Source organism: Protomyctophum parallelum (assembly GCF_964188405.1).
Source record: "Protomyctophum parallelum genome assembly, chromosome: 20".
Taxonomy (NCBI): Eukaryota; Metazoa; Chordata; class Actinopteri; order Myctophiformes; family Myctophidae; genus Protomyctophum; species Protomyctophum parallelum.
The window spans coordinates 42,046,826-42,074,039 of NC_139718.1; the positions used below are offsets into that span (position 1 = coordinate 42,046,826).

Sequence of the window (27,214 nt, forward strand, 5' to 3'; positions counted from 1 at the left end):
CAACACCAAAATGGGTGCCCGGTCAGAATGGGTTAATATAACGGCCCGGACAGAACACGGCCCGGCCCCGACTGGCTTTTAGCTCTGCTTATATGGTTCACAGATATGCCGGTCTGACAGACAGACAGCAGTCACTATAGGGCTGATTAGCCCTATATAAAAAAATAGAAGACCACATTAGCCTATACTGAATGAATGGCATCAGCGTGTTTGAATGTCGGCCAGTCATATCATAGTTTTAAGCCAGCTCACCTCCACTCGCGCTTGTTCACAAACGGACAGACAGACAAGAAAGATAATTAGCATTACCACTGTAACTCGCTGATCAGCATACATATGTTGACAGAGATTCACGTAGGCCTAAATGGCTTTGCTGCAAGCACCTATATCTGCCTCCATTTGCGTCGTGGCATTAATTTATAAGAATGTATATTGATCACATGCGGACGCCACACAGAATAGCCAACTCTTACCTGCAGCTGAGGATACATACAAGTTGGGTCGGATGAAATATAGCCTTTAGTCCAAAAACGAATTAATCCCACAAGAAAAAAAAAAGAAAGAAAATATGTCCTGTGTCCATGCATGTCCATATATTTGCTTTCCAAATCCGACAGTGCAGGGCAGGGAATCAATCACCTCAATAGGCTAATCAATAGGGCCTTTTATCATTGCCGAGTTGTAATATAGCATTTGGTCGTGTGGTGAACAGTAGCCTACAAATTATAACTTCTTTCTCATTATGTGAAAGTAACTGTAACATCAGTTAACTTATTAAAGGGACACTTCACCCTTTTTGCAAAAAATATATGTTAATGACGTTTAGAAGCTTTAGAACACTTTCCTGGAGATCTTTATGTGTGTAATATGTGGTTTTAGATATTTTAGATTGTAGCAGTGATGAGCCTGTTGTCTCTGATGTCACTTCCTTCCTGGAGTACATGTTGTCTCAGTAAGACAGCGCTCCCCCTATCCACAAGGAGGAGCAGTGCACCAAAGAATTATGGGAATTGTAGTCCAGGAAGGCAGTGAGACCAGTGTCCATGACATCAGAGACAACAGGCTCACTGCTACAATCTAAAATAACTAAAACCACATATTACACACATAAATACCCCCAGGAAAGTGATCTAAAGCTTCTAAATGTCACTAACATATATTTGTTTGCAAAAAGGGTGAAGTGTCCCTTTAACGTTCTGACATTTAACAAGGACTGAATCAATGCGTGCCAAGTTGGCAAGTTTCGTTTATAACTATATACGTATATAACTCTCGCTGTTTGCTTAAAGATCTGTCCGTGCAGAGACCCGCCTGTCAAAATGAACTGCTCTACAAGCTCATCGCGGCTGTTGTATATAATTTAAAGTTTGGGAATCCTCTGTGCAGGCCATGATGACCTATTTCAATATTTCCTGTTGCCTTATATGGTGTAGAATGGGCGTGGATGTTCCATTTGACCAGGCGACACCAGGCGAATCGCTTGGGGAAGAATGTGGAAAGGATGCACTCGGCAATCCGCACAAATTGAAGCGATTACACCAGCTTCTCTGAATAACACGTCGTCTCAACGCAACGTAGGTTGAGAGGACGCTATCTGTACACTGTGGCGTATTTCTCCTTTGTGAATGAGGACCATAGTGTCTATCTTACGTCATGATGATGTATACCACGATAAGAACAGTGCCCCTGTGATTTTCATAATCATAATAAAACATCCAATATGTAGTTTATTTTCTTGCAGCAGTTGCATCGGGTTCTGTTCATGTGCAGCTCAAACGTCGGAAAACAATGAATTCCAAGAATTCAAACGCTGATCTGTTGTGTCCGTCAATCAGTCCTTGCCTGTGTGTGTGTGCGCGCAGCAACACCTAATGGTGTGTAATAGTAGCAGTCTGTCTGTAGTAAGTAGTATGTTAATAGTAAGATATATATATATATATAGTAGTATAGTGTAGTTAATACTAAGATCTGTAGTAGTAGTCTAGTATGTTAATAGATCTTGGTGCATTGCAGTAGAGTTCTGTCTTTGTGACGAGTAGCTCTCTCTCTCGCTGTCTCTGTCTGTCTCTCTGTGTGTCTCTCTCTCTCTGTCTGTCTGTCTGTGTATCTGTCTCTCTCTCTCTCTGTCTGTCTGTCTCTCTCTCTCGGGCCGTCTGTCTCTCTCTCTCTCTCTCTCTGTCTCTGTCTGTGTTCATCATTGCCATGCTAACATAACACGCACATACACGCGCACACACACACACGCACATGCACACACACACATGCACACACAGTGAGTAGTAGTGATAGTTAAGGTGCCCTTTTCTTTACAGGCAGTTGCTTTTGCAGCGTGCATGTTAAATTCAACACACACACACACACACACACGCACACACACATGCACACAGTATCAATGTGTTAGTGTTCATATGATCTGTTCACTAATGTCCTCAACTTGCGCACGACCGCGCGTTTGTGAGTGAGCGAGTGTGTGCGTGTGCGCGAGCACATGTTACGCGTGTGTAGTAGTACTGCAGTGTCATAGGGAGTGGCATCACTTCCCTTCAGACAGACACTCTCTCCATCTCTAGATCCATCTCTCTCTCTCTCTCTCTCTCTCTCTCTCTCTCTCTCTCTCTGTCTTCCAATTGAATTTAATTCAAAGGAATAAAGACATGTGTAAACAGACAGAGATATGTGTCACATTACAATTTTGCAGACTGTCTCTGTCGGTCTCCCTACCGCTGTCTCTCTCTCTCTCACACACACACACACACACACACACACACACACACACACACACACACACACACACACACACACACACACACACACACACACACACACACACACACACACACTATCCAGGGGTTACTGTGCTGTGCAGTGTTGCCATGGTTACCCCCTCCTCCAACCCAAAACATGATTTATTCAGGAATGTTGCAGACAGACAGGCAAGCAGGCAGGCGGACAGACGGGTTGTAGGATTGCACATTGCTATGGGAACCGCAGGTGCATCGTATCCCAACCATATAATGTTTATTTCATACGTGTGTGTGTGTGTGTGTGTGTGTGTGTGTGTGTGTGTGTGTGTGTGTGTGTGTGTGCCTGCATGCGTGCACATGTGTGTGCGCAGCAAAGGGTTATTCTCTCAGATTCTATTCCTTCGCCTGTTGGCCATTTATAGACGATGATGTCAGCATCTCCAGCGTGGAATCTGGAATGTGACCGACCCCCCCCCCCCCCTTCCCATTCTTTCCTTGTGTCAGACTGACCAATGAACACGCTGGAGACACAGGCGTTTCTCCTCTCCTCTCCTCTCCTCTCCTCTCCTCTCCTCTCCTCTCCTCTCCTCTCCTCTCCTCTCCTCTCCTCTCCTCTCCTCTCCTCTCCTCTCCTCTCCTCTCTTTGTTCCACAGATTTCACTTTGCTGCAGAGATCCACCCCCCTCTCCCCCTCCCCTATTCCCCCTCCTCCTGTCTTTCTCACATTTCCTGTGAAACGGCAATGACCTCCGAATGTGAGGGTAGAGAGAGAGAGAGAGAGACAGACAGAGAAATAAATGGACAAACAGAAAGACGATAAGAAAACATGGGTGGTGAATCCCAGAAATCTGTGTGTTCTTCTAACTCTTAAGCCCCTTTTCATGTCAAGGTCCATTATTTATTGGGCATTTGAGCCACACGGACCCACCATTTGATGACATTTAGCCTCTCGGACCCAGAACGTAGAATATGTTCTTGTCGTTGTATACGATTTTGTCCACAATTCCATACTGTTATCGATGTTGGTGCCATTAGGAGAGATAACAGGCAAACGTTGAATCGTGTAAGACTTCTTGTAAATTAAGTAATGCGGATTAAATGAAACCACATGGACCCGTACCGTAACGGGTCCATTTGGTTTCATCTTACGCTCTCAAGAGTCAAAGATCCATTTGGTTGCCAACTCTCCGTCATTTAGCTGCATGGGGACCACCTGGAACCGTCTCAAAGCCAGACCACTGGTTGTTCTGGTTGGCAACTGGCGGCCCGGGGGGGGGGGGGGGGGGCACCTTCACTTAACCCATTCTGACCTGAGATCAGATTCATACCAGGTTTCCACTGGACAACACACTGGTCTGATTAACCCATTCTGACCTGAGATCAGGTTCTAAAAATGTCAGTCGTTCTTCGATTTTTTTTCAAAAATAGCAGACCTACAAGCTCGTATCGCGCCACTCGGTGGCGCGATATGAGCTTGTAGATCTGCTGTTTTTCAATAGCTAAAGCATAACATGATGCCGACACCAACATGGGTGCCCGTTCAGAATGGGTTAATGCGGCCCTCAGGTTAATGTCAGAATCCTGATTATAATATTGGTTTCAGCCGTTACAATTCCACGACATGCAAAATTGCAAACATGACCTGCTTTAAAGCCAAGTCTAAATTAGTAGCTCATTGCGCAGCACAAGTATAATTAAAGGCATTTGAAATGACATAAAAATGTTAATTCTCAGGATTCCAATTAAAAAAAAATAGCAAACATGTATAAGATTTCAATTCGAATATAGCAAAGATAGCCGATCTACAAGCTCAAAACGTGTCGCAGCGCGACGCGTTATCCACCATTATTTGGTTAGATAATCTAACCAAATAATGGTGGATAACCGGATACCCCCAAAACACACCAGTGTTGTGTTGTCGCATCATGCACAGCATACACGTACAGTCGTACAGAACAATGTAGTGGGAGTGAGGTAGGGACGGACCTCCTATCAGAACATTTGAGGTTAGCACATCGTTCCCGATATCCATTCCTTGAGTCTTATTGCATCTTATTCTTTAATGTTTATGTTTTTTTCTGTGTGTGTGTGTGTGTGTGTGTGTGTGTGTGTGTGTGTGTGTGTGTGTGTGTGTGTGTGTGTGTGTGTGTGTGTGTGATGAACCGCTAACCCAGCTGTCAGCGCGGAGATGCTGGCAGTGGTTACCATGGAAACAGAGGAATGTGGGGGGGTACAAATAGGGGGCGTACAAATAGCGTGAAAAATAGCACGTAGGGGAGAGAGATGTTATGAAGGCTGAGAGGGAGACAGTGTAGGAGAGACAGACAGACAGTAGGGCAGCTGAGAGGGAGACAGACAAGACAGTAGGACAGCTGAGAGGGAGACAGTGTAGGAGAGACAGACAGTAGGACAGCTGAGAGGGAGACAGTGTAGGAGAGACAGACAAGACAGTAGGACAGCTGAGAGGGAGACAGTGTAGGAGAGACAGACAGTAGGACAGCTGAGAGGGAGACAGTGTAGGAGAGACAGACAGTAAGACAGCTGAGAGGGAGACAGTGTAGGAGAGACAGACAGTAGGACAGCTGAGAGGGAGACAGTGTAGGAGAGACAGACAGTAGGATAGCTGAGAGGGAGACAGTGTAGGAGAGACAGACAGTAGGATAGCTGAGAGGGAGACAGTGTAGGAGAGACAGACAGACAGTAGGACAGCTGAGAGGGAGACAGTGTAGGAGAGACAGACAGACAGTAGGACAGCTGAGAGGGAGACAGTGTAGGAGAGACAGACAGTAGGATAGCTGAGAGGGAGACAGTGTAGGAGAGACAGACAGTAGGATAGCTGAGAGGGAGACAGTGTAGGAGAGACAGACAGACAGTAGGACAGCTGAGAGGGAGACAGTGTAGGAGAGACAGACAGTAGGATAGCTGAGAGGGAGACAGTGTAGGAGAGACAGACAGACAGTAGGACAGCTGAGAGGGAGACAGTGTAGGAGAGACAGACAGACAGTAGGACAGCTGAGAGGGAGACGGTGTACGAGAGACAGACACAGACTGGTCAGGTAGAATGAGACATTTTTTGTTGAAACACATTGCCATCATGACACCTACTGGTCATTTGGTGGGACTGCATCAAAATTTGAAACTTGAAATACCTCTATACTATCCTTCATTATGTTCTACTGCTCATTTACTAGAAATGTATACAGTACCATTACATACATACATATATATATATATATATATATATATATATATATATATATATATATATATATATATGAGACAAAAAAGGGACTCCTGCACATCCAAAAAACCTTCCAAGGAAGGGACTGCACACTCCAGGGAACAGAGACGGTTAACTTATCTGGTGACCCTCTGAGCCAGTCACGGTTTTTGAGACTTGAGATCTACACACCAAAGAATATAGTATCCCATTGCTCAAAATAGTTTTAAAACGGGACGACTCTACACGAGCCAATTCTACTCTATATGGCTCTGAGACATGGACACTTTCAAAGAAATTGGATAAACGGCTGGATGGCACTTACACCCGCCTTCTAATGAGAGCGCAAAAATCTGTCTTGGAAGAGCCACCCATCGAATCCAGAAGAACACAGTTTGCCGGCCACTGCTACAGAGCTGACAATGATGTTATATCCTCCCTTCTGCTGCTTTTTAGTCCTGCCTCAAAGCAGACCAGTGGAAGACAACTGTCGTTTTCCCTGATGTCATCGCTAGGGACACATGCATCAGTAAGCAGGAACTGGTGATGACAATGAAGGACCGGGAAGTCTGGCGTGGCATTGTGAAAAATGGTCGAAAAAATATGATGATGAAAAAATGTACCTGAGGGGGCTATGGGATAGCGGAGCTGGCATTACATATATAAGACAAACGCACTTGGAATGGGAAATAGAGGGGAGGAAATGGAATTGGAAGGGTCTGCTTATCCCATTCTGACCTGAGATCAGATTCATACGAGGTTTCCACTGGACACACACTGGTCTGATTAACCCATTCTGACCTGAGATCAGATTCTGAAAATGTCAGTCGTTCTTTGATTTTTCAAAAAAATAGCAGACCTACAAGCTCGTAGCGCGCCACTCGGTGGCGCGCTATGAGCTTGTAGATCTGCTATTTTTCAATAGCTAAAGCATAACATGATGCTGACACCAAAATGGGTTCCCGTTCTCAGAATGGGTTATATTATACGGGATAACTTTGTAATGCTACTGATGTTTGTGATACAATACTTGAAAACAAAGTATTGCTTTGTGGGTTTTAGCTGACATTTTGTTAAGCCAGTCAATCAAGTCAACTTAATTCAAGTGGCAGATCTCCAAAAAAACATAAAAATAAAAAAATAAGATGCAATCGGCTATCTTTGCTATATTCGAATTTTTGCTATTTTTGAATTGGCCAACATTTTTATGTAATTTCAAATGCCTTTAATTATACTTGTGTAGATCACCATCTAACTTATCTAACCCCTAGTTTGAGGTCAACCGAGGATATATGAAGTGGTTAAAAGTGTCCTTCTGTCTGTCTGTCTGTCTGTCTGTCGTGCAGGGGAACTCAACAGCACCACCCACAGGCCACTGCCACGGAAACCCACACCCCTACAGGAAGTCAGTCAAATGCTCCAGCCAATCGGAGTGAAGCGGCAGTAAGCCAAGCCAATCACGTGCTGAGGGAGATGAGTCGGCTGAGGTCGGAGGTGAAGAGCCTCCTGGCGGTGAGACGAGATGCGACACAGTACTACCGTACATTAACCCATTCTGACCTGAGATCAGATTCATACGAGGTTTCCGCCGGACACACACTGGTCTGATGAACCCATTCTGACCTGAGATCAGATTCTAAAAATGTCAGTCGTTCTTCGACTTTTTCAAAAAATAGCAGACCTACAAGCTCGTATCGCGCCACTCGGTGGCGCGATATGAGCTTGTAGATCTGCTATTTTTCAATAGCTAAAGCATAACATGATGCCAACACCAAAATGGGTGCCCGGTCAGAATGGGTTTAATACCATACAATACTTTATCGTTAATTCCACGGGCCGCTCTTCCGTAGAATTGCGAGGGGCGCTCTTATCATTATATATCATCATTCATCATCTCATACTGGCCAATCGGAATTCCTGTTGCCACACATTTACGACATATCTGCGGACATTTTGACCTAATTTCTCCTTTCATTGTCGATGGCAAATATGAGACGTGTGGGGACAAGAGGACGTCAATCGTCAATGGGATTTGATGTTTGTCTTGCGGACATTTTGTGGGGACAAAAGCTGTAGCGCCCCTCAAAAATAGTGAAAATAGCTGATCTACAAGCTCACAACAACTAGGTTCTCTCTCTCTCTCTCTCTCTCTCTCTCTCTCTCTCTACACTACAGGATGGTGTCTCTCTCCCCAGCTCGTCCATGGTCTGCCCTGGTCTCGGTAGTCATAGAAACAGGGAGGTCACCTCCTCCACTCAGACCACGCCGCCTCCTCCTCCTCCTCCCTGCGTATCCACGGTAACCAGATCCTCCCTTCTCCTCCTCCTCTCCCGTAGTTAGACTGAGTCTGAGTTAAAGTGTGACCAAATTTGACTGAGAGACTGCCATTGGATTTTTTTGAATTTTAGTTTTTTCATGTCATATGAAAGCAGGGAATCATAGCTTCAAATTGACATATTGGTTGTTCAGTTTGACCCAGCAGTTTTGGAGATATGGCTTATGGAGTAATGTCTTGCAGAAAACAGCGAGTTGAGAAAACAGGCTTGAAAGGTTCACTTCCGTGGACTCTTAACATTACACCTAGCTACATGTTTGGGCATTTATTCCATATTTACGATTTCTGCTCTGACACTTATTTCAGACATGCTCTAGTAAGTGAATAGTCTGCCTGTGCTATTAACTCATTTTGGGGAAAAAAGTTTTTTTGAGGTGAAAAGCTTGAATTTGCGCGATGGCAGTCTCTCAGTCAAATCTGGTCATAAGTGGTTTAAGTCATTTTTATGCTATATTAGCTAGTTTAGCTGTATTTAGTTGGAGATGTCCCGATACTGTATCGGCGTCGGAAAAGTATCGGTATCCATCGGCCCTTATTTGTCATATCAATAGGGGTTGACACTATGGCAGGTAAATATTAATAAAGTGTTGGGGCTCGTGGAGTTTGCTTTCGAGATGCCCAAACTGCAAGTGCACATACTGTAATGAGTGAGGAGTCTGCTATAAACACAGTTATACACAGCACAAGATATATAACTAGATGGCTATGAACAAAACACGAGATCACTGGTATCGGCATTCTGTATCAGTATCGGCTATCATTTTTATGCCTATAATCAAGCCATCCAGGATCCTGGTGAATCATCATGACCATAAAACTATTGATTCTGTGATTATTAAAACATATTTCTTTAAAAACATATTCTTCTATGGGGAAGAATGAATGGGGTCTCTATTCTCTATGGGGAAGAATGAATGGGGTCTCTATTCTTCTATGGGGAAGAATGAATGGGGTCTCTATTCTCTATGCTGGGGAAGAATGAATGGGGTCTCTATTCTCTATGGGGAAGAATGAATGGGGTCTCTATTCTCTATGGGGAAGAATGAATGGGGTCTCTATTCTTCTATGGGGAAGAATGAATGGGGTCTCTATTCTCTATGGGGAAGAATGAATGGGGTCTCTATTCGTCTATGGGGAAGAATGAATGGGGTCTCTATTCTCTATGGGGAAGAATGAATGGGGTCTCTATTCTCTATGCTGGGGAAGAATGAATGGGGTCTCTATTCTTCTATGGGGAAGAATGAATGGGGTCTCTATTCTCTATGCTGGGGAAGAATGAATGGGGTCTCTATTCTTCTATGGGGAAGAATGAATGGGGTCTCTATTCTCTATGGGGAAGAATGAATGGGGTCTCTATTCTCTATGCTGGGGAAGAATGAATGGGGTCTCTATTCTCTATGGGGAAGAATGAATGGGGTCTTTATTCTCTATGGGGAAGAATGAATGGGGTCTCTATTCTTCTATGGGGAAGAATGAATGGGGTCTCTATTCTCTATGGGGAAGAATTAATGGGGTCTCTATTCTCTATGGGGAAGAATGAATGGGGTCTCTATTCTCTATGGGGAAGAATGAATGGGGTCTCTATTCTCTATGGGGAAGAATGAATGGGGTCTCTATTCTCTATGGGGAAGAATTAATGGGGTCTCTATTCTCTATGGGGAAGAATGAATGGGGTCTCTATTCTCTATGGGGAAGAATTAATGGGGTCTCTATTCTCTATGGGGAAGAATGAATGGGGTCTCTATTCTCTATGGGGAAGAATGAATGGGGTCTCTATTCTTCTATGGGGAAGAATGAATGGGGTCTCTATTCTCTATGGGGAAGAATTAATGGGGTCTCTATTCTCTATGGGGAAGAATGAATGGGGTCTCTATTCTCTATGGGGAAGAATGAATGGGGTCTCTATTCTCTATGGGGAAGAATGAATGGGGCAATTCACCCTTTGTCAAGTCCCGCCCGTGGTTGTCGCACCCATTGGTTGCCGTTTCGTGGTTGGACAAAAATCCTCTCTCTCCATCCACTACCATTGAATAAAAAATACCCCAAAAAGATGATTTAGCAAATTCAACATAAACAAGGTGGGAGTCGTGGAACAAGGCAGAAAGAGCCTGCTGGTTGGTCAGTCAGGGACCAATCAGAAGGCAGACAAAGGGTGAAATGGATGATTTGAGGCATTTTGTTCCAAAAAAAGTGCAAAATAGGTGGGGTACGATTTGAGAGTATGACCTCAATGTATGACACCCGGGTACTCAGGAAGGGGAAAATTATTACTAGGGACAACACACACCCGTTACACAGCCAATACCATCTTTTACCACCAGGGCGACGGTACATGGTACCTTCCCTGCAGGCTAGGGCCTCAAGATCGTTTGTTCCCATAAGTATAGGACTTATGAACAAGCAGGCCCCGTCTCAGTTCCGTGCATAAAGTGTGATTTGATGCCTCTTGGAACTATGACTGGTGGCTTTCTGTTGGCATTGTTTTCTTTATTGTCAATGTATTGTGTGATCTGTTGGTTTATGTATATCCTGATGACTGCTGTGCACAAAACAAATTTCCGAAAGGACAAATAAAGTATCTATCTAACTAGAATATGAAAAATCGGACGGATCTGTGTTGAGCACATGACTATAGAGATACTGTGTAACAATTTGCAGGATTTTTGGACAAAATATGGAGGAGTAATATGAAAAAATGTGTTTTTACAAAAGTCGGCCTCCTGGTGGCGCTATGACAGGCCCTTCTGGAAAATTTGGGGCAGAGGTTCATCGTTGGCATCCAGGGAGTCTGTGTGCAAAGTTTGGCATTGGCCGGAGATTAGCTGTACGGACGGACACAATCACACACACACACACACACACACACACACACACACACACACACACACACACACACACACACGGACGAAGTGCAAAACACACTCTCTCGCCTTCGGCCTGGTGGAGACAATGAATGCTGTACTGGCCCCAGTGTACAGGGTTTGATGGGGTCGGATCAACATATGGAATGTCAGAACAGGTCAGCTCCATATATGGAGATCTAAGGTTTGAGGCTTGTGTGGTCGGATGTAGAGTTGCTGGCCAATATCGATGACATCAGGGATCTCCATATATGGGCTTAACCCATTCTGACCGGGCGCCCATTTTGGTGTCAGCATCATGTTATGCTTTAGCTATTGAAAAATAGCAGATCTACAAGCTCATATCGCGCCACCGAGTGGCGCGATACGAGCTTGTAGGTCTGCTATTTTTGAAAAAAATCGAAGAACGACTGACATTTTTAGAATCTGATCTCGGGTCAGAATGGGTTCATCAGACCAGTGTGTGTCCGGCGGAAACCTCGTGTGAATCTGATCTCAGGTCAGAATGGGTTAAATCGTGTGTGCTTGTTTTGTAGCGTGCCGAGGAGCAGGGGGGCGGAGCCCGCGGTCTGTGCTGGAGGAGGCGGGGCAGGTTCTGCGGCAGGTCCGCAGGAGACGCAAGGTCGTCGAGGACAACCTGGAGGTCATGACCCGACACACGCTGCACGCACAGCTGCTGAACGCACAGCTCTACGCTCTGTCACACAACAGGTGCACGCATACACACACACACGCGCACGCACGCACACAGTACACACACAGCTCTACGCTCTGTCACACAACAGGTGCACGCATACACACACACACACGCGCACGCACGCATGCACACACACAGCTCTACGCTCTGTCACACAACAAGTGCACGCGTACACACGCACAGCTCTACGCTCTGTCACACAACAGGTGCACGCATACACACGCACAGCTCTACGCTCTGTCACACAACAGGTGCACGCTGCGCGCACACACACACACACACACACACACACACACACACATTTTAATTGTGTCTTTCTTTTCTTTTTCTTGTAGAGATTCAAGTGAAGAAATTCGTATAAAAAAGACGGTAAACGCCTGGATCAGCACTCTGAGAGACACACAGGTCACTGAGGTCAGTGTCTCAATCTCTTCTCTTCTCTTCTCTTCTCTTCTCTTGTCTTGTCTTCTCTTCTCTTCTCTTCTCTTCTCTTCTCTTCTCTTCTCTTCTCTTCTCTTCTCTTCTCTCTTCTCTTGTCTTCTCTTCTCTTCTCTTCTCTTCTCTTGTCTTCTCTTGTCTTCTCTTGTCTTCTCTCCTCTCCTCTCCTCTCCTCTCCTCTCCTCTCCTCTCCTCTCCCTCTCCTCTCCTCTCCTCTCCTCTCTCTCCTTCCTCTCCTCTCCTCTCCTCTCCTCTCCTCTCCTCTCCTCTCCTCTCCTCTCCTCTCCTCTCCTCTCCTCTCCCTCTCCCTCTCCCTCCCCTCCCCCTCCCCTCTCCTCTCCTCTCCTCTCCTCTCCTCTCCTCTCCTCTCCTCTCTCTCTCCCCTCCCCTCCCCTCCCCTCCCCTCCCCTCTTACTGGTGGTCAACTGAGTTCACTTTGCTTTTCCTCTCAGGCTGAGACAACCACCACCGCCGCCACCAACAAAGATGTTTCTAAAAGCAAAGATGCTTCACTGCCCGCCAAGAAGAGCAAAGAGGTCTGTTTATAAAATACATGAATCATTTATGTTATATATTATTTAGAGCTGGGACTCGATTAAAAAAGATTATCTAATTAATCAGAGGCTTTGTAATTAATTAATCTCGATTAATCTCATTTTAATCGCATATCAATATTCAACCCGAGAACAGTGAGAAACCTTTTTTTTTTAATGTTTTTTTGGTATCCCAGTGAATAGTGACTATGGATTCCACTCATTTTCAACATTTTACTGTCATTATTATACCTTAGAGGTTGTTGTGTGGATATAATAAGAAAGTCCCCCCCCATTCTGTGTTGCCTAGAACTGGATGTCTGAAGTAACATTATGAAGTACATCTCAGTGACATCACAAAAATGTACTTCATAATGTTACTGTTTTTTTCAGACCTCCAGTTCTAGGCAACACAGAATGGGGGGACTTTTTATTATTTCCAGTGCACACAACTCCATAGAAAAAAATCACACCAGTGTGAACCAAGTGGTGCAACTCCCGTCTATTGGTTCTCTGTATCGTTCCAATTTGTATCATTCCAATTTCTTCTCTGTATCGTTTGCGTCCAGCAGGTGGCAGCCATGTCACATACTTCTCTCGTTCCAATTTCACGCATGCGCACACCACCCGTGCTCACACAGGTACACACACAAACAGGTACACAGGTACACGGACATTGCATGCTGGATGTAGAAGTGGTTGCACCACTTAAAAATAATGTTGAAAATGAGTGGTATTCCCCTTTAACCCATTCTGACCTGAGATCAGATTCATACGAGGTTTCCGCCGGACACACACTGGTCTGATGAACCCATTCTGACCTGAGATCAGATTCTAAAAATGTCAGTCGTTCTTCGATTTTTCAAAAATAGCAGACCTACAAGCTCGTATCGTGCCACTCGGTGGCGCGATATAAGCTTGTAGATCTGCTATTTTTAAATAGCTAAAGCATAACATGATGCTGACACCAAAATGGGTGCCCGTTCAGAATGGGTTAAGCAATAAAACTAGCAAGTGCCTATATAAAGTGTCTTCACACAGTGTGTATCTGAATACTCAAATGTGCTTTACATGGCGGGGCATGAGAAAACAGTTTAAAAACAACTTTATTAGGGGGAAACATTTCACATGAGGTTGGGGCAGACCATTGTCTGACCACGGAATTCCCACGCTTGCTACTACCGTACTATGTTTTGCATCGAGGACACCTTGACAGCTTCGTGCTTTGCTGAAATCACCGCACGTCTCCGGTGTCCTGTGAGACAAGCTGAAGCAGCTAGCATGGAAGCTAACGTTGGTCATATATGGATCCTTTCCCTCTGACATTGCACACAGCCATGCCGCCTATCCACGCGTCCATCCGATAGCTTTTACATCTAAATGTCCCATCCATGGAGCAAAAGCAATATAAGCGGCTTCTTCATTCGATTAATTTGGGTTTGGGCTTTCTGACGGAGCTGTAGCCTGTAGTGTAGAGAGTAGCCTACTGCTGCTGCTAGAGTAGGCGTGCCGCAGCCAATTCAGTACTACAGTACTAGAAACGAGCCCAGTGAGAAACGTTCCGCGGTGAAAAGAAAGGTGCGATTAAACGCGTAAATGTTTCTGTAGTTAATTAATCTCAATTAACGCGTTAAAGTCCCGGCCCTAATATTATTATATACATACAGTACATAGGACTAGACACAGACACACGTCTACCAAGTGAACTCTCACTGGGCTGACAAGTCACTGGAGCACTTGTAACTGACTCCCTGGAGCATCGGCCGTGAGTTGGGAACCATCTTCATTTTGTCATGACGGCTGTGCCGGTAAAGCTTTGATCGAATTGTGATTGGTTGGATTGCAGGGGAGGTCACTGGGCACGCTCCGAAGACCAGGAAGTAAACCGAGAGGAGCCGGTGGACGGACAAACGGCCAGGACGGACAGACGGACCGGCCAAGAGACACAGGACTCGCACATGTAGGTGAACTCCTCTCCTCTCCTCTCCTCTCCTCTCCTCTCCTCTCCTCTCCTCTCCTCTCCTCTCCTCTCCTCTCCTCTCCTCTCCTCTCCTCTCCTCTCCTCTCCTCTCCTCTCCTCTCCTCTCCTCTCCTCTCCTCTCCTCTCCTCTCCTCTCCTCCCTCTCCTCTCCTCTCCTCTCCTCTCCTCTCCTCTCCTCTCCTCACCTCCACTCATTTAATCATGTACATGACCTCCTCTTCTCCTCCCCTCACCTCCACTCATTTCATCATGTACATGACCTCCTCTCCCCTCCTCTTCTCCTCCCCTCACCTCCACTCATTTCATCATGTACATGATCTCTTCTTCTCCTCCCCTCACCTCCACTCATTTAATCATGTACATGATCTCCTCTTCTCCTCCCCTCACCTCCACTCATTTCATCATGTACATGACCTCCTCTCCCCTCCTCTTCTCCTCCCCTCACCTCCACTCATTTCATCATGTACATGATCTCCTCTTCTCCTCCCCTCACCTCCACTCATTTCATCCTGTACATGACCTCCTCTCCTCTCCTCCCCTCACCTCCACTCATTTCATCATGTGACCATTAACCTGTGTTCACAGTCACCTGACTAAATGTCTGTGATGTGTGTGCCTTCCAGCTCCAGACAGACTCCCAGAGAGGAGGAGGAGGAGGAGGAGGAGGAGGAGGAGGAGGGGTGGGAGGCGAGGGGGGAGCACAGGGCGAGGCCTACCTGCAGCAGCTGTACGGCAGAGCGCTGTACGAGGGCCACAGGACGACCCTGAACAAGAAGAAGGGCCCCTACCTTCGGTTCAGCTCCCCCGGCTCCCCTCGGCCCAGGGGCCCGCCGCCGCGACCCCGCCTGGTGGAGAGGGTCAAAGGTCGGCAGCTTACGTTGGACCTGTCAAATTGACACTTAATTGGCCCGCGGGAACCCCATTTGAAAAGATATGCCAGGGACCCCCCATAAGAGAAGATTTTTTTTTACAGCTCTAGCAGTGATTCTCAACCCGTTTAATTTCAAGGACTCCCAGTTTGACCTGCATTAGTCCACGGACCTCCCATTTAATGGCATTTATATCTCCGAGACCCCCGATTTATTTTGTAAAATCAATGTTAATGTAACTCTGAGAGTGTACAAATGGAACGGCTTTTGCACACTCGGGGTTAAAATGGACCCGTTGGGGTCCATTTGGTTCCATTTGTACACTCTCAGGGTTACAGACCCATAAGGGTCCATTTGGTTCCAGTCTATCATTTAGCTGGGGACCCCCTGGACCCCCCTTTGGAAACCACTGTTTTGGACCAGGGGTCACTATTCAGCCCTTTTCATATCAAGGTCCATTATTCATTTGCCGATTGAGCCACGGACCACCCCATTTTTGATTTAGGGTTTCTATCCTCTCAAGACCCCAAAGATCACACCTGTGTGAAGTGAGGGGCATTGTGCATCGTCATGACGTAAATTAGACACTGTGACGTAAAATTGCCCATTCATTGTCAACGGGAATGTAATGTTTGTGTGGGACAATGTTTGTGCACATCCAAGCTGGACATAAGAGGGGCTAGCGCCCCTCAAAAACACATGTTATTTCGTTATCGTCGGATACGATTGTGTCCACTTTTCCATGGTGTATTGATGTTGGTACCACCACAACGGGCAAACATTGATCAAAATAACAATTCTTCTATGTTCTCTACTTCTAGTGTAGACTTCTTGTAAATATTCTCTCTCTCTATCTCTGTGTGCCTCTCTCTCTCTCTCTCTCTCTCTCTCTGTGTGCCTCTGTCTCTCTCTCTGTCACTCTCTCTCTCTTTCTCTCTCTTTGTGTCTCTTTCTCTCTTTCTTTCGCTCTCTCTCTCTCTCTCTCTCTCTCTCTCTCTCTCTCTCTCTCTCTCTCTCTCAGGAGTAAAGGTTAAGTCTTGTAAGACTCAGACGAACTTGGCCCCGCCTCCAGGCCCGCCCATCCCTTCTCCTCCGGACCTGTCGCCGCGGCAACGACCCCGCTATTACATCGTTGGCCCCTCCCACGCAGCCCCCAGTGACCCCCGTGACCTTCCAACGACCCCTGTGGAAGAAGGACCCCCCAACATCCCCATGGCCGTCCCCCTGGGTCACTGTGCGTTTGGGTTTCATTCCTTAACCCATTCTGACCTGAGATCAGATTCTAAAAAATGTCTTCTATGTCAGTCGCTCTTCGATTTTTCAAAAATAGCGGACCTACAAGCTCGTAGCGCGCCACTCGGTGGCGCGCTACGAGCTTGTAGATCTGCTATTTTTCAATAGCTAAAGCACGACATGATGCCAACGCCAAAAGGGGTTCCCGCGCAAAATGGGTTAAATAATTAAATTAGTTACTTTACTTATTCATTCTCAAATAATGCAACCAGAGATGTAATCTGATCAATAGTAGGACTTGTATATGCAGTGGTGGATCACTGCGCAAAAAAAAACACGGAATTCGGATGTGTATATTACAGGAAACTCCCGTTAAACTTTCCAACAAACTCCGGTAAACTCCCGAATTGTACCATCACACCTGTAATATTACCGTATATGACTGTATAATATGCCTGCTAAACTTGAGGTTTACGGGCAAATCTAGTGCCCATAATTGCCCGTTCACTCCTCTACTTGAGGTACTTTACTTGATTATGCCAACTAGGCCCTTCACTAAATCCCACCCCCAAAAAGCGATTGTCCAATGCCAATCCAAATAGTTTAGCAACGGTTGCTAGGCCGGTCAAGCTTTCTTCGCTGCCAACGTGCCTATTGGACAAGGATGGGTTGTGGGAGGGACTTAGTGAAGGGCTAATTGCTCGATGCTCATGATGAAATGTAAAATCAGCTAAATGATAATTAGGAACCGAATGGACCCTTATGCGTCTGTAACTCATTGGGGTCCCAGAGATACATTGGGGTCCCAGAGATAGAAATGCCATTAAATAAGGGACCGTAGCCTAATTCTGATCAAACTGGGGGGTCCTCCTTGAAATGAAAATGGTTGTAAATCACTGCCAGAGCCGTAAAAATCTTCTCTTATGGGGGTTCTTGACATGAAAAAGTCAAGGACCCCCTGTTCTATCCATCGCATTGAAACGGGGATAGACTTGTTGTGCTACTTCTCAGCTTGTCTCTTACTAGTGTGATGAGCTGATGGTATATAAAGGTATGATGATTTTTATTCATAAAGTGCCTTTCAAAACAATTGTGACAAGGTGCTGTACAATAAAATAATAGAATAAAACGGCAATAAATCAGAAATAAACCGGCAATAAAATAAGAAACGGAGCAGCGAAAGCAGTACATACAATCAAATAGATAAAAACTGAACAGAACAGCAGTACGTGGAAATCGACAGAACATAGAAATAATCACTATAGCAAATCTAAACGTTTGCGGTACAGATGGGGTTTTAGCAGCTTCTTAAAAGTTATCAACTGACGCAGCATTTCTTAACCCATTCAGGACAGGAATTGTTTTATGCATTGTGTTATACTTTAGCTATTGGAAAAGATCAGATCTACAAGCTCATAGTGTGAAATTTGGCGCAAATCTTTTAATATACCGGTATATTCTTTCACAGCGAATGTTTTTAACCCATTCTGACCTGAGATCAGATTCTAAAAATGTCTATTACATCCTGACAGTTTCATTATTAACCCATTCTGACCTGAGATCAGATTCTAAAAGTGTCTTCGATTTTTCAAAAATAGCAGACCTACAAGCTCGTATCGCGCCACTCGGTGGCGCGATATGAGCTTGTAGATCTGCTATTTTTCAATAGCTAAAGCATAACATGATGCCAACACCAAAATGGGTGCCCGGTCAGAATGGGTTAACTCATATCTTTGCTTCTGGTGGGGTCCCTGGAACAACATATTTTAAGATGGGGGTCTGCGGCCAATTACATATAATTATTGGGCTTCTTGACATGATAATGTTTGAGCACCACTGACATAGAAACATAAGGTTTTTCACAAAACTCAAAAGTCATTCCACAGCGTAGGTGCTATGAATGCAAAAGCTCAATCCCTTTAGTTCTCTCAGCTTGGTAGCAGACAATTTACAATTTAGGCATTTAGCAGACGCTCTTAATCCAGAGCGATTTACATTAAGCAAGAACAAAAAAAGCATGGGAATAGATCACATAAAAACATTTATCAAGAAACATGCGTAAGCTAAGAAAGTAACAGTGGAATATCTATATAATGAAGCTATACATATAAACTATACATCTATACTACTATGCTATACATATGAACTATGGCGTGCTATGACTACATACAATGCAATTATAGTGCTGTACATAACATGCTATAAGTCTGTATCAAATGCTATCCAAGTCTAACAGAGATAGTGAGAAGTCTAGCAGAGATAGTGAGAAGGCCTTTGTCACTGAGGACCTTATATGCTGTGTCTAAAACCACGTGCTACATACTACTCTGTATGCCATTCCTCAACATACTTTTGAGTACCGGTGTATATATATATATACACAATAGCACATTTAATTTTCAAACTAATCAGACCAAGTGGAATGTTGGGAAAGTGCCCCATCTTGTGACAAAGGAGAGGTACTACACCTACCATCTCACCACTTGTGTGTAGCAGTTAAAATGGACATGTCATCAGTTTCAACAAATAACTACATTCCACGTGTGCTTAAAAGAAGATGAATTGACCTTACGCCAGAGGTTTGTTTGGTCACTGCACACCAGGTGTGTTGTTATGGCAGCTACCGCATTGCCTTGTGGGAAATGCAGTCTGTAGGCCCGGGCGGCTGGCGTAGCCGTCTGGCCACCTTGGCTGCATGGTAATCCAGTCTGGTGTCTGTGTGCCGCGGGTTCGACTCCCAATCCCGACGGCCATAAAAAAAAAGAAATGCAGACTGGTCTCCATTTCTTTCCTTCTTTTTTTCGTGCTATTAAAAAGGTCTTAAAAGTCTTTAAATTGTCACTTTATCTAATTCTCTCTGTGTAGTCCAGCCCAGGATAGACCGTTCTCCTCCCCGGCCTTCCAGGGTTCTCTTCTCCCCTCCTGGTCCAGTGGTCGTCCCCTCCTTCTCCTCCTGTGAGCCTCCTCCTCATCCTCCTCCTCCTCCTCCTCTCTCACCGTGTCAAAGCAACGCGGTGCTCATGGAGGTCTGCTCTGGAGACGTGGAAGCAGCAGCTCAGCCCGAGGCCCAGGTAACCAGAATGATACCATAGCAGCCACGCATGAACTAAAAATATATAAGAATATAGCCCGTAGCACTTGCCCTAGCCCCTTAGATAGCACTTCATGTAGACTTGGATAGCATTTTATTACAGACTTATAGCATGTTACGTAGACAGCACTAGAATTGCATCTTATGTAGTCATAGTACTTTATAGTATTTATGTATAGTATAGTATGTATAGTTTCAGTATTTAGATACATCACTGTTACGTTCTTAGCTTGCGCACGTTTCATGATAACTAGTTTTTTTTTGTATGTGATATATTGCCCTGCTTTTTTGTTATTGCTTAATGTACAGTAAATCGCTCTGGATTAACCCATTTTGGGGCGGGAACCCCTTTTGGTGTTTTAAACATTATGTTATAATTTAGCTATTGAAAAATAGCAGATCTACAAGCTCATAGCGCGCCACCGAGTGGCGCGCTACGAGCTTGTAGGTCTGCTATTTTTCTTTAATCGTATAAATGTGGCGCAAATCTTTGAATAATATATTCTTTCAAAGTGAATGTTTTTAAATCGGGTCTAAATGGGTTAAGAGCGTCTGCTAAATGCATACATTGTAAATTGTATATATATATTATTTGGTGTCTAGTCTGTCTATCGTTGCTGTTGGGCAAGAACTTTGTACTGCATCTCCACATTTATACTTTTCGTGGGCCGGTATTCATGTTGTATTATGCCCTTCGTCGTCGTGCAATGCATCACACATTTGGTTCTTTCTTTTTGGACGCACAAGGTTTGTGTATACCCAACAATGACTATACATGCTTTTCGTTTGTAATCCCTTCCGCAGGCAGAGGATGAGAGGAACGGCCAGGAGGAGAGCTCGTTCCCCGGCTCAGAGGATGAGAGGAACGGCCAGGAGGAGAGCTCGTTCCCCGGATCACAGTTCATGGCTGTGGTTGATGTCGTCCAGGTAACGGTATAACACCATTACCCATTCTGGACGGGAACCCCTTTTGGTTGTTTTCAAGCATTATGTTATACTTTAGCTATTGAAAAATAGCAGATCTACAAGCTCATAGCGCGGCAGCGAGTGCCACGCTACGAGCTTGTAGATCTGCTATTTCTGAAAAATCGTGAAAATGTGGCGCAAATCTTTGAATATATATTCTTAAATTTAGAGCGTTTTTGACTCATTTTTGCTTCTGGGGGGGGTCCCTGGAACAACATGTTTTCAGATGGGGGGTCGGCGGCCAAATACAGATAATTCTGGGGGTCCTTGACATGAAAAAGTTTCATTATTTAAATATAATACAAAAATGTATAATTTCGATGAAAAACTAAAACAAAAATAAATAGTGAAAATAGCAGCTATACAAGCTGCGCAAAAACAACAACAACGTGCTGCTTTGCGCCACGTTGTGAGCTTGTATTTTCACTACTTTGGGTCCTGGGTAAACATTAATCGACTAATCTTCTCTTGAGATAAAAGGTTTTGGGAACCACTGGTTTAACAGTCTGTGTAACCCGCTAAACGCACGTTTTGTTTCCATTGTCTTTCCCTGCGTAACACGCTAAACGCTATTTGTTTTAGATGTTTTATTTGACCGGACGCGGACGCGCGGGGGGGGATTTAACAGGGGCGGGTGGAGCTGCCGCGCGCTCAAATACGGAGCATGTCAAACAAAGCACTGCGCATTCAGTGGCCTCTCCAATATGACACAGTCACAGTGCATGTATCATCTATATCAGAGGTTCCCAAACACCGGTGCCGGTCCGCGGGACACGTGGCACTGGTACGCAAGAGGGGAATTCAAAGTTTTGCGTCGTTTAAAAATGTCCAATCTTTGTATCTTTAGCAGCAGCAGCTGTAGGCTATTTTGTGACGATCGCGTTAATGAAACCAAACGCTACACGCGGTTCCGGTACAGGATTATTATTTCATGTGAATCATGTCAAAATGAAAAGATGATGTTATCCAGGTAAAGTAGTGGTATTGGCACACAGCGCAGCAGCAGCACCGAGAACACAATAAGAGATATAACATTATTATTCTCCTCCTCCTCCTCCACAACTCGATAACGTTCTCATGTTAGTTTGTTACTCATTTTCTGAGCCATGGAAATAAACAACAACCCGCACTGACCGGAGACGGAGAGGTTCATGTGCGCTGCGCGTAAAGCTTAGCCAGAAACAGACAGTCATTGCGTCAGCATGAATGTAGCCTCGGGAACCCAGACGTTATATTTCCAGCATGGAGGTGAGGGGGATATCGTTTGGGGTAACGTTTGCGTGCTTCTATCTGTTACTTCTCTGACACAGCGCAGTTCAAACAGACTTCAGCCAGTCTCAATAGTGGGACACCGCGCACTGAGAGCCACATAGCCTACACAGCTGCATTTGGTTTTTAATTAAGGGCGCGTTCTGAATGCAATGAAAAAAGGGGAGAAAAAAAAAAAAAAAAAGCTCAACTTTGGACTCGCGCTGCTGCGAGTCGACTCGTGACTCGTTTATCGATAAATCGGTTTTTTGATGAATGCCCTAGTGCCCAGACCGTTACGCTACGGCCTGGGCCTATTTGACCTTTTTTGATAACTTTTAAGAATACCTTACGATGACGTAGCCGGAAATCAACGCATCACGGGCTTGCGGCGGCTTCTGGGAAACTGAGTCCAATGCAAAGTGAACGAGGGGTTGCGGTACATTCCATCTCGCTCTGCTCTGTGTGGTTGATTCGCATCGTGGAAGTGGGTTGCTTGCACTTATGGCGTTATGCTCCAAAGGTAATTGAACAACATCGGCAGTGATCGTGGCTTCTTATAATGAATTATAACGCATTACATGTGTTAAAAGACCTTATCCCCCTCTCCTCTCCTCTCCTCTCCTCTCCTCTCCTCTCCTCTCCTCTCCTCTCCTCTCCTCTCCTCTCCTCTCCTCTCCTCTCCTCTCCTCTCCTCTCCTCTCCTCTCCTCTCCTCTCCTCTCCTCTCCTCTCCTCTCTTCTCAGGAGGAGGACAGTGCGTTAGCGGATGAGGTTATAGAGTTGGAGGGACAGGCCTCTCCTCCAGTAACAATGTACCATGGACCAGTGTTCCCGCCCCAGGCCAGAGATCCTGTCCCTGCCCAGGAGCAGGCCTCTCCCCTGGACCCGGCTCAGCCCAGGGAGACCCTGGAGAACCATCTGGTTGAATGGCGAGTCCCCGACTCAAACCGCACAGCCAGTGTTCACGACACGACATTCAATTTATAATTCATGAATTTAGCAGAGGCGCTCTTATTAAAGAGTTGCGCCTTGCACACAAGTATAGGCCTTACATGGCCTAGTTGTGCGCTAACACAAATACTGCAGTCTATTACAACTGCTTTTCTAAATCCTTTAGACCCGCTATTGACTTTATATACCAGCCCTGAAGCGTACCTTAAACGTATCTTAATTACGTCACCATCAACAGCCAATTAGGGACCACCGAGGACAGGCCTACATAACATGCATATAGGCAGCCGACCACAGTACTAGAATGCAGAGGGACAGTCAGTGTACTGCTGTAAGACACGTCTAAATCAATCAACAATTGTACAATGAGCCTAAATAACATGCTTTCTAAATTCTATCCTTAACATTTGAATGTTAACACGTGTCTGTTGTGTGTGTCCACTCTATTGTGGTTCCGTTCCTTTGTAGTCACACCTTGAAATCAGTTTGAAAATCGTATATTTGATTAAAGTTTCTGTCTGTCTGTCTGTCTGTCTGTCTGTCTGTCTGTCTGTCTGTCTGTCTGTCTGTCTGTCTGTCTGTCTGTCTGTCTGTCTGTCTGTCTGTCTGTCTGTCTGTCTGTCTGTCTGTCTGTCTGTCTGTCTGTCTGTGTCTCTCTCTCTCTCTCTCTCTCTCTCGCACACACACACACACACACACACACACACACACACAGGGTTGAACAGCAGCTCATGGCCAGGATGATTTCAGAGATGTACCGCCCCCCTCCTTCTGACCCCGCCCAGAACGAATCCACGGACCAATCGGATGCAGAGGAGAGGAGTGCCGTCTCAGACATAGGTGAGGAGGAGGGGAGGCAGGACGGCAGAATATGCATAGTTCTGTGCCTAACACTTAAATTAAGTTACTTACTGTGTGTGTGTGTGTGTGTGTGTGTGTGTGTGTGTGTGTGTGTGTGTGTGTGTGTGTGTGTGTGTGTGTGTGTGTGTGTGTGTGTGTGTGTGTGTGTGCATGTGTGTGTGTGTGTGTGTGTGTGTGTGTGTGTGTGTGTGTGTGTGTGTGGCGTTCAGTGGAGTGTGCAGGAGGAGAAGGTTTTCAGCTATTGGTCGACTGTGGTCTGCCGGTGAACTCTGACCTCATCAGACAGTTTGTGAATGAAGTGTTGGCTGAGACCATCTCCTTGATGCTGGGACACACGGACACACACACCACCACCACTACTGCTGCTGCTGCTGCACAGCACACACACCCAGAGGTACACACACACACACACACACACTGAGACCAATTCTTTGACCAGAGGTGTGTGGGCCTATGCTACTGCTAGTTCTCGACATTCTTACTTTTTTAACGAAAAAAAAAAAGTTTTACTCTCCATTTCTCCCCAATTCATCCAGTTAATTCCACCCCACACACATTGCTGCGTTGTCACTCTCTAGAGTCTAGGGCTTTCACTTCTAGTGATTTTTACTACTTGCCTCGTTTACTAGTCGACTAGTTGTTTAACTAGGCCTACCTATTGTGTATTTTTAAGTAATAGTTGTATTTAAAAAAACTGTGTACATTGGTGACTGTAACTATAATCTAGCTGATCTTGAGGCCTACAAAAAAATATTTTTTGATTTTTTTCATATCTAGTTAACTACTACCAACAAGGTCGACTAGTGGATTTACTAGTCGACACTCGACTAGTTGAATAGTCGACTAGTTGCTTAACCCATTCTGACCAGGCACCCATTTTGGTGTCGGCATCATGTTATGCTTTAGCTATTGAAAAATAGCAGACCTACAAGCTCGTATCGCGCCACCGAGTGGCGCGATACGAGCTTGTAGGTCTGCTATTTTTGAAAAATCAAAGAACGACTGACATTTTTTAGAATCTGATCTCAGGTCAGAATGGGTTCATCAGACCAGTGTGTGTCCATGTGGAAACCTCGTATGAATCTGATCTCAGGTCAGAATGGGTTAAAGCCCTGTGTCACTGCAGCCTGCCAGTGAGGAGCCCCCACAGGGAGGACATAGGGCCGTAGCTTGTCCTACTCCTCTCGCCCAACACTCCCTGCTGACAGGGCTCCTTCCTTAATGTTTCACAAATCGCACATTACAACCTATAGTATTACAAACATCTAATCTTTAATCCATGTATACAACTATACTCACTCACTGTAGAGTGAGTAGACTACGTATATGTCAACACTTCTAGACTACATGCCTACACTCCTGTATACTGCGTGTTTCTATTTGTAGGAAAGGTGGGTCTCCACTCCAGTAGCCACTCCAGAGCCCAGCGCGGCCAGCCCCGCGGTGCCCAGTGGAGAGCTCTCTCCCCTGGGCACGCCTCAGGCCTCGGAGGCCTGCAGCCTGGAGCTCGGTCCCGGAGAGGAGCACGCACTGACCCCTCAGCGCCTCTTCTCAACCACAGGTGTGTGTAATGATGTTTAATGGGTTATTGATCTGGTCTCGTTCTGTGTATTAGTCTTGACAACTTGAAGCTGTGTGTCTGTGTGTCACTGTAACTGCCGTAGCTCCTCACCGCCTGCACCAGTCGCTCCCACTTTTACACACAGGCATTGACTATAATAATATGGAGGTCTTAACGAAGCCCTTTTTCCAATTTAACCCGTTATAAATTAATAATGAATTTATTAGTGAATAAAAAAATGCGAAAACGCAACCAGGGCGCAGTACCCCCCTGCGGCAACGGGTAAGGGCTAGTATCAGTAACAAATGCAGTAATGCTGTGTAGCTGTTAAACTTGTGAAGATAGAATTGATAGTCTTTGATAAAGTCCTTGACTTTAACCTGTGAATTTTTAGCAAAACGGCCTCGGGTCCAAAACTAGAGTAATGTTCTTATACTCCCCAACCCAAGCAGACATGTAAAATCAATACCATGAAGTTGTTACAGAACGCATTCCCCATTGAAAACTCACTCCCAGTTTTCCCCCACGCAATCTGAAGACTCACTAGCCTCCCTCCCAGCCCCGGAATCGCTAGCCATGCCCATTAAAACCCATTCTGACCGGGCACCCATTTTGGTGTCAGCATCATGTCATGCTTTAGCTATTGAAAAATAGCAGATCTACAAGCTCATAGCGCGCCACCGAGTGGCGCGCTACGAGCTTGTAGGTCTGCTATTTTTGAAAAATCGAAGAACGACTGACATTTTTTTTAATCTGATCTCAGGTCAGAATGGGTTCATCAGACCAGTGTGTGTCCAGTGGAAACCTCGTATGGATCTGATCTCAGGTCAGAAAATATATGCCGTGTGTAAACACTTTTGTGTCTTACGAAGCCAACCTTTATTCCTTCCCTCCAATCAGAGCTTCTTTAGACGTCAAACGAGTAGTCTTTGCTGCGATGACTGGCCGACGGTCCAGCCAATGACGGACCTTTTCTCTCGCTGTCCCCCTCCCCCCTTCTCCTCAGAGGCTGACCCGGAACCTGTAGCCACGCCCACCGGCACGCCTCCAAAGCATGTAGCCACGCCCCCCAGCACGCCTCCAGGACGCGTGGACACGCCCGCCGGCACTCCTCCCCCCGGAGCATCTTGCACAGACACGCCGTTGTGAGTACACACACACACACACACACACACACACACACACACACACATCAATGTGTCTACAAACGCATGCACACTTACAAGCTTGTAAATCGGCAGTTCGTCTTGTAAATCGGCTGTAAATCGTGGTACGCGGAGCATAAATGGCACTGTTCAACAACTAACCGTGCCGACCGTGCCGTGAAACATTTTTCACAGGTCTGGGTTTGTTTCCATTCTACAGCTCCGTTTCGGATGAGGAGTTGACACTAACGGTTGCCCGGCGACTGCCCGTGGCAAAGCACTGTAAATAAATCGTTTTGGGCAAGTCGGGAGTTTGCTTCCCGGATTGCCCCGACGGGCAAGTGCATTCCATCGTCGTCAAGTATCGTTGGCTATTCGTGAAGAACAATGCTACCTTTTTTTTCAACCAGCAGTTTCACCTATTCTGGTATTTTCCAAGTGACTGTCGCTGCCACTGGGCAGTTATCGATTGGATTTT

The 27,214-nt window shown here is 45.5% G+C and overlaps 1 protein-coding gene across 1 annotated transcript in view; it reads left to right on the forward strand.

Annotated features, from left to right (window-relative positions):
* Positions 1 to 7,437: 7,437 nt before the first annotated feature.
* The window catches only part of LOC310877794 (protein TALPID3-like), a gene marked incomplete at both ends in the record, with an annotated part of 45,771 nt that continues 25,994 nt past the window's right edge, over positions 7,438 to 27,214 (forward strand). The window contains 15 exons of the mRNA XM_083791743.1: positions 7,438 to 7,504; positions 11,697 to 11,871; positions 12,193 to 12,271; positions 12,748 to 12,831; positions 14,675 to 14,788; positions 15,433 to 15,442; positions 15,473 to 15,673; positions 16,700 to 16,912; positions 19,777 to 19,880; positions 20,807 to 20,929; positions 22,963 to 23,147; positions 23,885 to 24,009; positions 24,240 to 24,424; positions 25,417 to 25,591; positions 26,598 to 26,736. Of these exons, the coding sequence (XP_083647869.1) occupies positions 7,438 to 7,504; positions 11,697 to 11,871; positions 12,193 to 12,271; positions 12,748 to 12,831; positions 14,675 to 14,788; positions 15,433 to 15,442; positions 15,473 to 15,673; positions 16,700 to 16,912; positions 19,777 to 19,880; positions 20,807 to 20,929; positions 22,963 to 23,147; positions 23,885 to 24,009; positions 24,240 to 24,424; positions 25,417 to 25,591; positions 26,598 to 26,736 (1,979 nt within the window). The remainder of the gene's footprint in view (positions 7,505 to 11,696; positions 11,872 to 12,192; positions 12,272 to 12,747; positions 12,832 to 14,674; positions 14,789 to 15,432; positions 15,443 to 15,472; positions 15,674 to 16,699; positions 16,913 to 19,776; positions 19,881 to 20,806; positions 20,930 to 22,962; positions 23,148 to 23,884; positions 24,010 to 24,239; positions 24,425 to 25,416; positions 25,592 to 26,597; positions 26,737 to 27,214) is intronic.